Here is a 16,309-nt window from a genome sequence, read left to right as displayed (position 1 = left end):
AGAACAACCCAGAGCCCAGGCCTACTGATGGTATCATAGGCCTTGACCAGGTCAATAAAGCAGAGATGTAGGTCTTGTTGGAATTCCCTACACCTCTGCTGTAGCAGACGGACAGAAAATATGGCATCTGTGCAGGACCGCCCTTTCCTGAAACCGCATTGGGGCTCCGCAAGCCTCTCCTCAGCGTGCCTGGCAAGGCGATGCTGAATAATCCTTGCCAGGACCTTTCCCGGCACACTGAGGAGTGAGATGCCCCTGTAGTTGTTACAGTCTGTGCGGTCTCCCTTCTTAAAAAGGGGGACCACCAGGGCATCCTTCCAATCCTGCGGAACCCGTCCAGTGGTCCAGACTGTTGTTATGATGTCATATAGGGCGGTCTGTGCACAAACGCCACCCTCCCTCAGCATTTCGCTTGGGAGATCATCTCTGCCCGCTGCCTTTCCTGGTCTCAGACTCCGGATCGCCTTCAATACTTCCTCAGCAGATGGCACCTCAGCCAGCCACTCACAGGGGGTGACTTCTTCCAATATTTGAGGCACTGCAGCCTCAGCAGGGTCATCCTCACCTTGTGCCACGATGTTTTCCTGGCTGTGGGATTTTCCCTCCCCCAGGACCTCACAGAAATGCTCAGCAAATCTGCGAACCTGTTCCTGGGGGTCGGAGATTGGATCACCGTTTTTTCCTCTAATGATGGTAATAGGTGTGGCGCTGCAGGTTACTTTTTTGATGGAGTTAAATAGAGATTTGTGATCACAGGCCACTGAGGCAGACTCCATCTCCTCAGCAACCCGCGACCACCACCCATCCTTGCAGCGCCTCACGGCTCTCCGAACCTCCGAGCGAAGGCTGCGGTAAGCCTCCTCATTCTCTGACGTGGGATTCTGTAGCCGATGACAGTGGGCGTGTCGCTTTTTCTCAACCATCCTGAACACCTCCTCTGTCAGCCAAGGTCTCTGGGGAGGTCTGGACCGCGTACCCAAAGCAGCCATTGCAGCTGCATGAGTCACAGTCCTAAACCTCGCCCATTTACCCTCGACATCAGGAGGAGTCGGGGACGATGCCAATCCCAGCCACAAGCGATGATGAAATTCTCGCTTGCAACTTTCATCAGATAACTGAGACCAGGCCACTTTATGTTGGAATGGGGTCCTGGGTGTACACCCACCACCGGAGTGGAAGAATGGCAGGCGCATCTTACAGATGACTAGTCGATGGTCAGAGGGCAGATCAGCTCCACGGTAGGTCCTGGTGTCAAGGACATGGGCTCGCATTCGCTGGTCCGTCACTATGTAGTCCAGCAGATGTTCTTGCTTGGACCCGGCATGCATCCATGATATTGTGTGGATGCGCCGATGCCGGAACAGCGTGTTGGTAATTACAAGCCCATTGGCTGCACAAAAATCTAGCAGCCTCCTACCGTTGTTATTGAGCTGATCTGGCCCATGCCCTCCAATCACTCCAGACCAGGTGCCAGTATCATGACCAACTCGGGCATTGAAGTCACCCAACATGATGACTCTATCCCGAGGGGCCACTTTAGCCAGCACCTGTGACAGGAGGTCATAGAAGGCATCTGACTCATCGGCTTTGCCTGCATCCCTCCACGGATGTTCATCTTCGGTGGGGGCATAAGTAACCACAACCAACATTCCTCGCCTCCGGTTGATGGGAAGGCGAGCCCAAAGTAGCCTGGGGCTTACAGCTTCCCACACCTCACCGCCACGCTCCCACGCCCCCTTCATTCTTTTGTTCAAAAGAAGACCCACACCCTGTTGTTTGGCAGTCTGCTGCCCCGAGTAGAGGACTGTCCACCCCTCATGGTGGCAGGAGCCAGAGCCGGTCCACCGGACCTCCTGAATGCCGCATAGATCCAGGCGGTACCGGTCCAGCTCCCGACAGAGGAGTGGCAGCCTCTCCTCTGCAGTGAGCGTTCGAACATTCCACGTGGCCACCCGTAGTGGCTTTTCGTTGTTTCTGGAGTAGCCCCGAGGGTAGGTATTCAATCTCCTGGCTCCGCCAATTGGGGTTTGGCCAGGAGACGTCATAGACGCCTGGCCCCCCGGGGCCTCCGGCACAAGCTTATTAGTTACATATTTCAGTTTAACTCGTGGTTTCGTGGTAATTAATTGAAGGTGGAGGGGTTACCAGCCCCTCGCATCCGTCCAGAGCCCCCGTTTAGCCCCTGTGGTGGACACATATGCCATGAGGGGAGGAGCCAATCAAAATTGGATCTCCCCCCACAGCACTGTCCACGACAGAGTTGCCCGTCCGGCACCGCGAGGAGGGAGGGGGTTGTTTTTGCCGGACACACACACACCGTGACACACACACACCGTGACACACACACACACCGTGACACACACACACCGTGACACACACACACCGTGACACACACACACCGTGACACACACACACCGTGACACACACACACCGTGACACACACACACCGTGACACACACACCCCGAACCCCAGCGCCCCCGCTGCTGACTCGGCGCTTCTCTCGCCCCGCCCACTCGAGTTTCCGCCGCAGATCGGCTCCCTCACAGCCATGGCGAGGCAAGTAAGTCTCTCCCCCCTCCGTGTTGTCACTCGCCCGTGTCCCTCACACCTCCTCCTCCTCACACCTCCTCCTCACACCTCATCACTTTTCAGAGTTTGCTGTCCTAAGTCTCCCTCCTCACCCCTCCGTGTCACCCCCCCCCCTACCCACGGTCTCACTCCTCTCTCCTCACTCGCGGCAATGGCGAAGCGAGTCTCTGTGCCTCACCACCACCACCGCCTCTCTCTGTGCAGTGTCATCCTCACTCGCTGTTCTCTGTCCTCCCTATCCCTCAAACCCCTCCGCGTCACTCCTCACACTCTCACTCACACTCGCCATGTCCCTCACCCCTCCGTGTCACTCCTCACTCCTGTCTTGTCACTCCTCCTCACTCCTGTCTTGTCACTTCTCACTCTCGCTCACTCCTCACTCTTGCTCACTCCTCACTCTCCCTCACCCCTCACTCTCCCCTCACTCTCCCTCACCCCTCACTCTCCCCTCACTCTCCCTCACCCCTCCGTGTCACTCCTCACTCCAGTCTTGTCACTCCTCACTCTCGCTCACTCCTCACTCTCCCTCACCCCGCACTCTCCCTCACCCCTCACTCTCCCCTCACTCTCACTCTCCCCTCACTCTCCCTCACCCCTCACTGTCACTCTCTCTCACTCTCCCTCACCCCTCACTCTCCCCTCACTCTCCCTCACCCCTCCGTGTCACTCCTCACTCCTGTCTTGTCACTCCTCCTCACTCTCGCTCACTCCTCCTTGTCCCTCACCACTCGGTGTCGCTCACTCCTGCCCGTCACTCTTCACTCTCCCTCACCCCTCACTCCTGCCTGCCACTCCTTCACTCCTCACACTCTCACTCATTCCCCCGTGTCACTCCTCACTCCTGCCCGTCACTCCTCACTCTCACTCTCCCCTCACTCTCCCTCACCCCTCCGAGTCACTCCTCACTCTCCCTCACCCCTCACTCTCCCCTCACTCTCACTCATTCCCCCGTGTCACTCCTCACTCCTGCCTGCCACTTCTTCACTCCTCCGCGTCCCTCGCTCTTCCTCGTTATCTGTTCGCCTCGTCACGATGATGAGAAAGGCGAACTCCGCAGACGAGGTGGTTGTGTCCATCACCGTGCTGTTGATGATGATGGTGGTGGTTGTGATGATGGTGGTGGTTGTGATGATGATGGTGGTGGTTATGATGATGATGGTGGTGGTTATGATGATGATGGTGGTGGTTATGATGATGGTGGTGGTTATGATGATGGTGGTGGTTGTGATGATGGTGGTTGTGATGATGATGGTGGTGGTTGTGATGATGATGGTGGTGGTTGTGATGATGGTGGTGGTGGTGGTTGTGATGATGATGGTTGTGATGATGATGGTGGTGGTTGTGCTGATGATGATGGTGATGATGATGGTGGTGGTGGTGATGATGATGGTGGTGGTGGTTGTGATGATGATGGTGGTGGTTATGATGATGATGGTTGTGATGATGGTGGTGGTTGTGATGATGATGATGGTGGTGGTTGTGATGATGATGATGTCACCACAATGGCCTCCATGGCTCAGTGTTCGTGAGCAGTCGCTGCAAACAGTAAAACTACAGCCAAACTCACTCGACCGTCACTAACTACACTCGCTGTGCTAAACACTACCGCTAACTACACTCGCAACAACACCACCACCAGCGGCGGGCGGTGTGGCATGGCCCTAGCGGTTTTAGAGGACCGCGGTTCGAAAGCCAGCGGTCGCCCTGATTAATACCTACTGTGTGTATTAACCGTAACACTCTTAAAACACAGCACGCCGTGTTTTCTTCAAGGTGGACGTTGCAGAACCGATGATGGCATTCGCAAGAATATGGCATTGTGTGCGTGCCAGCGGCATGGCCTCCAAATGCTTGCCACATTTCAAATATTACCCCCCCCCCCCCCCCCGGCAAATTACAGAACTCGTTTGGAATTTACATGGCAGTCATCACCTTACTGTGAAACCCCGGCAGTAAAGTTACCCTCCTGCTGAAAATCATGAGACTCTGTGGGCATTTCCTGGGTCAACACGCGGAGTGAAATCCAGTGGTGGGTGCTGCCCGGTTGGGGGACCCGAAGTGGACAGTTTTTGTTGGACACCACCCCGCTTTAGATTGATACACTCCTCGTGAGATGACAGAAGAGCTGTAGGTAGGTGATAGAGATGGCACTGGTGATGAGTGGAGAGGAGATACAAGCGAGACGGAGATGTATTGAAATGAGACAGATGTCTTGCAGACCAGGCGGATTTGAGATAGTTGATTCACTTTGTATCTTCATTATCTCATGTTAAGTAGAATCTGATTATGAGCTGATGATATTTGATGCATCACTTTTTTTGTATATAAATCCGGGGGCACCTCGAGTTGCTTAGAAACCTTCAGTTTATTTCACGATTGCTTCTTCCCTCGCACCACTACCAGCATCATAAACCTATTGCCACCCATCCTAACCATTTTGACATGAGAATGAACTTGGAGGTATTTACCAAAGGCCAGTGAGAGTCTGTACAGTACGATTTTGGGTTTATAGCATTTCAATGTTTTTCGCTGCTCAAGATGCTGTCGAGAAACGGTGCATGGGCATACTCGTTTTAGAGAGAGTGGGAAAGAGGGCAGTCAAGTCATAGGCAGAGGGGAAGAATGTTTTTGAAGGCCCTAGCAGAGGAGAATAAGCGACCTACAGAGCGAATTTCGACTGGTGGCTCCCAACAGAAAGTGGAGTGTGTGTGGAGTGGAGTGAGATGAGAGGGGAGAGTGATTGGAGTGAGATGAGAGGGGGGCGAGGTAGGCAATTGTTGAATTGGTCCATTGTCTTTGCTATCGTCCACGTTTCTGATCTCAGTGGCATTGTAGGCAATATACGCCGATTTAAAACTGTCTTCTGCATGCACATTGATTTGTTGCTTGTCATTTGTCAAGTTCAACTTGCCAAAAGTACTCCAGCCTGCTCTTCTCCACTGCCCTAGAGGTATACATACTTCGAGGTCTGTTCCTCGTGTACCCGTCCAACAGGTTTATTCATTTGTTTACCGAACTAGTTGCGCAAAAAATGAGTCCCGTCATTTAACTTGAGCCTCACTTAGCATTCTATACCAAGTTTTGTTTTCCCATTTCCAAAAATCTCCTTCCATTCGTTGCTAGAATTACTGTCTTCGGCATATCAGAGATGGTTAATATCGTCTCAGTTTATTTGTATGCCTTTGAGAGACTTGGAATTTGAGTTATATTACAGGGTTTTTTTTAAGTCAGAGAAATACGGTAGCGGTCACTGAAATTGCCGAGTGGCAGCGTGAGACCCGAGAAAGTGGTGCCCGAAAGCAGACCACATGACTCCTTTGTCTATAGATGAAGTAAATACGTGGGATTGAATCAATGCTGTGGAGTTTTAAAGATGTGATTTGATTATGCTTTGGTGCAGCTGCTAAGCAGGTTTCCAAATTGTGAATTAGCCTTGCGGTTGTCCACAAGACGCAGATAAGATCAATAAAAAAATAACCGGCAGATCTTTCCGATGGCCTTTTTTTTCAATGTATAAGAGCATTCAAGCACCACATGGATTTTGTCTTGCATAGTATTGCCACTAAGCGACTGAAGCAAAGTAGTTTCTGCAGATAACGGGATGCAAATGCATATTTTTAGTTTATCTTTTCGCCTGCTTGTTTCCCACATCTCACCGGATAAATGTAATATTAAATGTATGTTTAAATCCTCCATTTATATGCTCATTTTAATAGAAAAAAACCTCAACACATTTCACAATAACACAGACCTTAAAAGGGAAAAAAAATATATACTAGGCGATGCTTAAGGCTTCTTCACAGCACATTGTGTTGGTGCGGTTGTTACATTATTCCACTGTGAACCCAGTCACACAAATTCGATTCCTGATCATGGCTAAAATAAATATGAGCCATTTCTTGAAACGTTGTCTATTATATTACTTTTAAGGCCGCACAGTATTTTTTTTTAATAAATGTATTGAATTGGTTTGTTAATTGTGCAATACTTCCAATGGGGCAGCATCACCGAATATTTTTATTTATATCAGCATAGAAAATAATGTACCATACAGTGCTGTACCAATCCACTGCTGGATGAAGACCTCCCCATACCGCGTTGGCTGTGGGGGTTGTATGACTGTTTCACCCATGCTAGTAGGTGCAGGTTAGTGAAGAGTAGTGTGTTGGTGCTCTGGTTAGCACATTGCACTTTCAAGCCAGTGAACCGAGTTTGATTCCTAGTCACGATTAATACTAAATATTTAAAATACCCGATATCTTAAAATACTTCATATCATAAAAACAGGATCCTTATCTGTAACATCTGGAAGATCACGAGCTTTGATTCAAGCAAGCCTAACTCGGCTGTTGTATGTTGAAACTGGTCCAGAGTTTTCTTTTACTGAATCAATGCTCCTGACATGCACTCCCAGAAGGCCTTGCTGCTGATGGCTTGTGTACACCATCCTTTGTATATATCTGTTTACCTATTTTGGTACGTATTTAAAATCTGTTTGCCATGCATAGCATTACAGATCATTATGCATGTACTGTACACGTCTCCATATACTCTATACGAACAAAAAATGCCCGATGCAGCAAACAGATAAATTTAGAAGTAGTTTTTCCAGTGCACATAGGTGTACATGCATACAAATCATAATGCACATTAGAATAATATTGCAATGAGTCACAACAGAGAGCAAGTGGAAAGGTACTTTAGATCAAGGATTTTAAATGGCATTTGGGTGCTGTTAGCGAGAGATGTGAATTAACGTGCGATACAGTGCCACCGTCTTAAGTGCGACTGGCACCTCATCTGTCGTGTTATTCTTGAGACGTGGCTATATTCGTACAAATGCAACTTACGGTTGTTGCATCAGCCTGGGGAAGGAACTAGTCAAGTTTACAAAGTGTTCGTTTTCAAAGACGCATGACATTTGTAATGACATAAAGCCATTGTGCTCTTTGATGTGGTTAACTTTGTGTTCACATGAGGTGCTTTAACAGGGCTTCTTTATAAATTAAGCTGTAAACAGTTTGCAACAGTCACCGTGTGCATGTGTGTGTTTTCGTAATGAAAGGTGCACCATGGCACTTGTCATAAGAAATTATTCTGCGAAACGAATGGTGATGTCACCTTGTGGTTACCTTGATAAATGAACAAGATAAATACGCCATCATGCCCAAAGCTATTGATGGCCACCGCCAACTCTTTCTACCCTACGCGAAATCCCGCAGCTGCTGCACAGTAGTTTCGCGGGCTCCCAAGATCTGCCAAACCTGTAGGCCACCATCTGGTCTTACTTAGACTTCCCTTTGATTGCCGTACTCGTGGAGAACCACTCCAATTCCTGTGCCGGCATTTGGCCCTCCTCCACCCTGCACACGTCCTACCCACCGGAACACTTTTTGCCCAATCATATCTATGCCACTATTCAGTTTCATTTATTTAGTATAGCCCTGTGAGCCATTCGGCTCTTGAATCGGGTGCAACCGCAACAAACAAAAAACATGAACAAGAAAACATCTTAAAGTGACTATGTGACTGTGCAAACATAAAATCCATGAAAAAACAGCAAAATATTTCAGAAAAAGCACCGTACACCAACGCTGTGTGCAAAAATCCCAGTGGGATGGAAGTCAAACAACAACAACAACAACCACAAGACAACTTAGATTAAGGCCATCAGTCTAACTCTGTACTCCAACAAACAAACATGGCCAAACCAAAAAACGTTTTCGAAATCACCAAAATTCTAGACGTCTGCATTCCTTGTTCCGGTCCTTCCACGTAATTCCGAGCATCTGCCTCAAGACAACCGTGCCTTCAATACCGACAGTGTAAACCGTAGCGGAAATAGCACCGAGTATTCTTTCAGATCATACGATAATATGAAACTCTTTAGATTGACATGTTAGTCCGGCTACCTAAACCTTGGGCATAAAGGGGCCGTCCATAAATGACGTCACGCACCTGGGGGGGGCGGGTCAGACATTTGTGACGATGTGTGACGAGGGGGGGGTTTGAGAAATGTGACGTCACATTAATATGCGCAACTTTAAATATAGACAACACGTTCTACTTAATTAAATAGACTTTTTAATAAATGTTTTCTACATCAGAGTGCAGCGCCACATTAAATACGCACTATAATGACAATAGTTTAAAGCGATTTGAACCATGATTTTTTTTTGGGGGGGGGCAGAGCTTTGTGACGTTATATTTGACGGGGGGTCTGACTTTTTGTGACGTTTGACGAAGGGAGGGGGTCAAAAATCGTCCAAAATTGCGTGACGTCATTTATGGACGGCCCCAAACTACAAATTATTACATTTTAAGAGGGTCTTGGTTTTACCAAGCTTCATAAAAGTTTATCTCTCTTGAGTATAAACTCTGAACCCTAAAAAGGCTGCACCTGCCTTAGTATGGATGTTTGTGTATTGAGCGCTAACTAGGAACCTCGGTAGAGTGGATTATTGTGGCTGTCTGAGGCTCCAGCATAAACACTGAAGAATAAACATGACTAGTCAAGTGTAGGTGTTATAATTGTGTCAGGTGTGTAACATGAACACCAAACATGGCACCCTTTGTGCGTATGTGAGCCCATATTCGCTACACCAATGAGGTCTGTATTTGATACCGGGTAGCCAGATTCAGTCAAGATGTCAGAAGTGCTAGCTCATTGTTCTGATACAGCCACTAGTTGAGCTAATCAATGACAATGTTTATTAAATAAACACATCTGCCAATCTCATTCACCGTTGTTAAGCTTTACAATCGGTAAAATACTACGTACGGTAAGCTGTAATATGATGAGGTCGAATGCTGGTAAGCCTAACAGTATGCTTACTTTTCTACCAGTTATGTGTTACTTATTTATTAGATATTTACTTTTGTTACTTATTTACTGTTTTAAGTTCACTCGTTTCCGGTTAGTTTTTTTGTGCATGTTATGATTTTAATGTTGACAATTGATAGTGGAATTAATTACAAATGTAAACTTTGTATTAATATTATGGAATTAAGCTGCGGTAACGACGTTAAAGAAATGAATGCATGCGGGGTATATGACTATGCGGACTCTATGAAATGTATTTTACACAAAACGCTATTTTTGCGGGGTATATGCGTCTGCGGGTTATATGCGTATACGGGCTATATGCGGGAAAATGCGGTAATCGTCAAAATGTGTTGGCTGTTTTTATTTGGATCGAGAAAGTCCGTTAATACTTTAAGGGCTTCAACAGAGGCCCGTTGGGTGAATTTTTGAGCTGTGCCGGTGAATCAGTATATATTAAGCCCTGGCTGCTATGTGTTGTTTGGCTCTGTGTAGTTCAAAATCTTCCCTGGCAAAGAGCCTTGTTGATGCTGGGGCACAGTGTTATTCTTTTGTGTGGCTTGTGTAGAGTCCACTGTTAGAGATTCACTTGTAAGTGAGCTTAAAACATACGTTTTTGTAGCCAATGCAATTATCCGTATCAGCTTTTGGTTGGTAGTTTTATGCCAAACTATTGGACATTAACCCCCTCCACCACCCGACAAGATTTTCACGTTTACAGATATTATTTGTACGTCCCATTATATTAATTCTGATCAATAAAGCTCCTCACCGGTGGCCTGACTGAGTTTATCATAAACGTACAATGACGTTTAGCTCAAACTGCTGTGAGCCTTCATCAGGCATTGAACTCCTAAATCCCTGGATTTACAAATTGAGCAAGGTTCTTATGATAGATTGGGTAACGAAACGATGGGGGGGGGGGGCATTTGAAAGTCGAGCCATGCGAGGGAAGAAACTAAACTAAAACTCAACAATTTTTTCTTATTTTACCAGGTAAGGCCCACTGAGCTATGCAGCTCATTTTCAGAAGAAACCTGGCCACAAATGATAGCTCAGCGAAGTGACCTATCACGCGACTACGAGGAGAACATGCAAACTCCAAATATACAGGCTTGAGGGTCGAGGTCGAACCCATGATCTCCTGTATACAAGGCAAGGTAGTTAACATCTTGCCACCCTGGCACCTTGCAGACACAGAATCACTCCAAACAGCTCTGGTATCCAACTTAACATATGATTGACCTATATTTTGAGACGAAAGAAGAGGCATTCGCGAGTAACCAATGGCATCTTGGTTATTATTCTGCTGCTTCATCAAAACGTCATTGCCTGATCACCATGTGATCCCCGCCCTGCGCTCCCTCCCGTGCGTAGGCCCAGGTCCTGTTTGACTTCACGGCGGAGGCTGAGGGCGAGCTGACGGTCAACGAGGGAGACATCCTGACCATCGTCGCCCAGGTGTGTGCCCGGCTCCCGCGTTCTCTCCCCCGTCCCTGTCCACCAAAGCGCCACTTGCGCGTGTCACCCTAGAGCCGTGGAAATTCCCTCGAGCGAGGCTCCGGCACACACGTAGGCACCTGTTGTGGACGAGTGCAACAACAAGGTAGGTCGGAAGGGCAAAGGCAGGCAATGACTGGGAGACTGGCTCAGGATGGGGCTGATTGCTGGTGCAAGCAGGAAGAAGATATGGCAGATGCTTTCAGAAAAAGGGACGGAGTTGACTAACAGACTGGCAATTCATCTTCTTTGGTTCTTTCGGTAAAGTCACATAGAAATGAGAATAAAATAACAAAATTAAATAACAATAAAATTATCACAACGTTCCGGCCACAACACAAGTGGCCGAAACGTGAGAATTTTATTGTGTTATTTTATTTTATTCTAATTCTACGTGACTTTACCGAAAGAACCAAAGAAGATGAATCCTTGCAGTCACGAAAGCTTTAAATGGAGACTGGCAATTCCACAATTTAGGCAACCTTAGGTGCAACATTTGTAAGTCACTGTTTTCCGTGTCATGCTGAATGTGACAGTAATTTTAATTAAATATAGTTTACCTATGGCAGAAGCATTTGGCTTAACGTAGTCACTAAACTGAACACATGCATGGATGGTTAGTCAGTTCTTCTGAGTACGTCCAATGCCGTGGTATTTTATGAGCATTTCAAGACATGTCCATTCAGAAAGGTGGGCAAATTATGTCTGTATGAATTATAGTGCTCAGTGGTTGACATACTATGCCTAAGAGAAAAGCCACTTCATTATTAGACGTATGATTGCCCGCGTCATCATGATAGTGTCTGTAATGACCTTTTTAAATTGTGCAGCTGCCGGTAGAATTTACTTGCAATTTACTCGAATTATCATAGCTTCTCACGTGCACGATTCGACGCACGTATTTTGTGCTTGACAATCAATATGTTAATGAATTAATTAACAGTTTACACAAGCAAGTTGTAAAATTCTGTGTTTGGGAAGCCTCGTTGAGACTCGAGACTCGTTTTAAGGAGGATCTTGCCTTGTGTGACAAGACGAGTTCTAAGCCCAGTGAGGCGTAGCGGCCACGGTAGACAACTTTCAGAAAAGAGGACACTGTTGGAGCTGTTGGAGGTTAGTCAGAGCTGGTTTAGCCAGCTTTAGAACGGCTTTAGAACAGGGAGGATCCCAGCCGGACTCAGGAGAATCGATGAGAAGCATCAGTCTGAAAGCAAATGCCACGTGCAAGTGGCAGCGAATGCTGAAGCCTTGGAAAAAATTGGTAACTGTAGACGAACTCACAGCGGTAGTAAAACGGAGTCTTAAGGCAGCAGGAATTTGCGGTATTGCTATTGAGAAGTTGAAACGAAGTGACTGGTGCGCCGCATGAATATAAACGTTGCCTGTAGCAGGGAACAGATGTTACAGTATGCAAATTACTTAAATAGTCCATTATACAATAGTATTTTGCATAGGATTAGCAACAGAAGAGACGTCATGAATAATGCTGTTGATGTCGCCACATTTTGCCGTTGGTTCATTCAGCTACAGACACAGAGAGGCAAGGACACAAAGAAGGACAGAGCGATACATGGATACACAATACATACAGAGAGACACGAAGATACAAACGGACAGAGACAAACGGAGAGACATGGGACTCAGACACAGAAACACACAGTTACGGAGAGGAGGAAATTATGTAGATGCAAAGGGACAAGGAGACGTGTGAGACAGAGGTATTTAGACACAGAAATAGAAAGACACAAGCACTTTTCTCCATGAGCATACGTAAAAAAAAATTTACTGAATTATTTTAACGGAAAAAAACGATTTCAAATGTTTCGGCCCTAAAAACGTTGGAATAATTAATCCACCTGATGGAGCCGGCTCATTACGACTATTGGCAATCTTTTATTTTCCACGTCAAAACACTCACGTGAGCCAGTTAGTTTTTTTTACTACAGAGTCGCCGTTGAGAATGCAGTGCAATGCAATTTGTTCGTCACACAACAGCAGACCGCTGCCCATTACACACTCACACAGGCGGACACTGACACTGAACAGGGAGGAACACAACCGGACTCACGAATGCATGACCAGACTCGATACGCAGTTATAATGCTCTTTTCAGTTGCTTTTAAAATGCCATTCGGAAGTAACATTGGACTTTACAGCGCTGCCGTATAGCGATGCGGAGCCCTAAGGCTGCACAGGAGTACGGTAACTTTATTGAACACCCTTACCGTTTATTGCCGCCCCCCCCCCCCTTGAGCGTGACTCTGAAGTTCAGTGCAGCTGCACTAATTGTAATGGGGAGCAACTGGACTAAAGTTGTAATGGAAAAAAAAAAACAGCTTGTGGTGGTGGAGTTGCAGTTAAAAAAAAAAGTCTAAATGATTTCCTGCCCAAATGAACATTGAGGCATTGGTGCTCGCCTTCTGATTACAGCCCTGAGCCAGTGGTGGAAATTCCACGTTGCTATGGCAGGGGTGAGTTTATCTACAAAACAACCATTGTTAACTTAGATTATTAGGCTGCTATAAATTTCCACATGATAAGCTACTTCGATGAGCGATCAATTGTGGCAAGGTTGTTTCTGAAATATAATATAAAATAAAAATAGTTTAGTTTTTATTTATTTTAGTGATTTGTTTACCTTTCCTATACTTTGCACTCCTATCGTGTTTTTGTATTGTTTGTTGTTGTAATTTTCTGAACTGCCCCTACTGGACATCTTTGAAAAAGAGCTTTATAGCTCGTCGGATTCCTCCAGTATGAATAAAGATTCTAATTCTGACTTCCCCGAAAAACAGTGGTATTCATTTTGCTGATCCCCAGAGGGGTGATGGGTTGAGTCAACCCCTCAACTGGGATTTGAACTCGCAACTTTCCGATTGCAAGCCGCTCACTCTTACCGCCTGACCAAATCAACTGAACGTGCAGCTTGTCTAATTCCATCTCCTGCCGAAAAGTATCTTCTCAGTCTGATTTTGTCAATGACAAAAACCATAACTGCATTCGCAATCAACAACAACATTGACGACAGCATTTGCAAGCCAAGACAAAATAGTGGTGCCCTGCCATTAGCCTATTTTGCTGACCTCTGCCTGTTTCAGCTAAAACTTATGTAATAGTTTTAAAGCACGCGAACCAAATTAAAACAATGACTGATGACAATTGCATGGAAAAAGATGCCCTCTTGCCGCTCTATGTGCAATGAAGAAGGGCCTTTGCTCAAAGCGTCACCTATTTCTTTTACGGCAGCGTTATTGGCGAACGCATTGGGAGTTCTTTGTTCTGTATGATTTCACAAGCATTTCAAAACGTTAAAGTTCGACAACCGAGCGACGCCAGTGGCCTGCGATGTCAGCGGTGGAACCCCATCAACTGGCCGCTGTGCACGTCTCCTTGAAAAGTAAATTACAGACAAGCCGCAGTCCGACTGTGGCTATGCAACCCGTGCAATTATGGACTGGATAGTAAACTATCGTGGTCTGCGCTTCATCACAGGAGGAAAAGCAAAACTGCACAAACTCTCTCCTGAAGCTCTCTCATCACCAGTATACCTCGACATTGGCATTTAGCTCCTAAAGATATCGCCATGAGTAAGTGTAGAATAGCGGTTGAGCCGAGTTAAATCCCACCATGTCAAAACAAGTGCTTTAAGGAGCATAATAATAATAGTGCGGTTTATAACGTGCACAATATTTCACAGACATAAGCGACCGTGATTGAGCTGCGGAGCCAAGCTGAGTGTTGCTGCTCGAGTGCCAAAAGAAATAGGTGGGGCCTTTAAGGAAGAGGTGTGGCCTCTAAGCGTATCTTAAAAGTCAGTGTAGATTGAATGCTGCTGCGAAATGTGTAGCAGTGGGACGATGATGATGGCTCTGTTCCAGACGGCGCGGGCTGTCACGGAGAAACGACACCCAGCAGCGATGATCCTGGACCTTGCTGTCGAGAGCAGGAGGTTGCGAGTTGCTCTGCGGAGAGCTGTACAATTAATAACTATTTTTAAATGCGGATGTGAAAAACGATATAGAGGGAAGACAAAAAAAACACCACGTTCGTCAATAGCAATGTGGCCTTACCAGGAAAGATATGTAATAGGTGACGTATCAGGCAATAGTTCTCTTCTTCATAGCAAACAAATAGAGATGCCAGAGAGATGGAGTATAAAAAGTGTGGGAGACAGATCAGCGTGGTACTGGAATTCAAAACCGTAAGTGGGCTTTGGGCATGACACATCATCGCTAGAAGGGAGGATAGCCAGTGGTTGATGCCAACAGCATAGTGCAGACCCAAAGAGGAAATCCGCATAAGATTACGTCCACCGCAGAGATGGAGCAATGAATGGCATAACCCCCCGCGTGCGTCCTCCAAATGGAGTGTTGCATCGTGAACCCGTGAGAGGTTTTGATGGCTTAGAGGGCATTCTTCCAGCAGTGGAAAGATTCTCATCCAGCAGTGGAAAGATTGAGTGCTATAAATCATCATCATACTAGAAATACCGTACAGTATTTGTATTGCAGTAGCAGTGTAGTACAGTAGGCACAGTAGGCCAATAACCACCTTGCAAATTCCACGTTTGTATTGCAGTAGCAGTGTAGTACAGTAGGCACAGTAGGCCAATAACCACCTTGCAAATTCCACGTTCCATGTCGGTGCTGACTCCAGATTCATCTTTATGAACTCCATGCCACGTGTTAAGACTTGCCTCGCTCAGCACGCATTCTATGTGCAAACGCCATAATCCGGCGCGGAGTACACACGGATGGCACACGGGGCCAAACTAGACCTGTCATCCTAAGGCCAGGCTCCAGAATCCACTCTTTTTGACTCCGTGCTGGGTTATGCGGAGCATCTTGCTGTCAACAAGTGCCCTGTGCTGGAAGCATGGTATTTGTGAATAGGGAATTTTACACTTTTTTAAGAGTATTTGCTTGCTACACTCCGAGCGCTCGTTGCTCTTGTACAAAGTTGTTTTTCCAGTTTTATGGAATCCACAATGCACACAGTGGATTGGTGGCATGGCCGAGCGATTGGCCACTTGTTGCAGAAATTCGCGGTTCAAATCTAGCGGGCTGCCCTGATTAATGCTTCGGTTGAATTAACCCTTAAAAACACGTGCCGTTTGCATCACAGTGGACGTTTAAAGATACCTGTGGCATCATTGGTAAGAGTCGGCCTTTGTCCAAATTAGCAAAATGGTCTGACGCTGGTGAAACAAGGCCATAAAGAAGGCCGTCTCTGGGGTAGGCCAATCAGTTTCAAAGACAAGGCATATATTATAAGAGCGTGTTCGTTTGCATGTTTTGCCACAATTATGTGTGGTTAATGCAGACTTAACACCTTGAAATAGGTATCTATTTGCTGTTTGAACATCTTAACGCCTCCTATTTTATTGCCATGAAGGG

At 46.5% G+C, this 16,309-nt stretch overlaps 1 protein-coding gene across 1 annotated transcript in view; it reads left to right on the top strand.

The window, feature by feature from the left end:
- The first annotated feature begins 2,456 nt into the window (after positions 1–2,456).
- LOC116953040 (sorting nexin-9-like) overlaps positions 2,457–16,309 on the top strand; it is a 48,003-nt gene continuing 34,150 nt past the window's right edge. The window contains exons 1-2 of the mRNA XM_032972876.2: positions 2,457–2,561; positions 10,791–10,874. Of these exons, the coding sequence (XP_032828767.1) occupies positions 2,550–2,561; positions 10,791–10,874 (96 nt within the window). The 5' untranslated portion in view covers positions 2,457–2,549. The remainder of the gene's footprint in view (positions 2,562–10,790; positions 10,875–16,309) is intronic.

This window comes from Petromyzon marinus, chromosome 49, assembly GCF_048934315.1.
Source record: "Petromyzon marinus isolate PM22_M1 ecotype Great Lakes invasive population chromosome 49, UKy_Petmar_22M1.pri1.0, whole genome shotgun sequence".
NCBI classification, from domain to species: domain Eukaryota; kingdom Metazoa; phylum Chordata; class Hyperoartia; order Petromyzontiformes; family Petromyzontidae; genus Petromyzon; species Petromyzon marinus.
The sequence above is the reverse complement of the archived record's forward strand: the minus strand, read 5'-3'. Positions and strand labels throughout refer to the sequence as shown.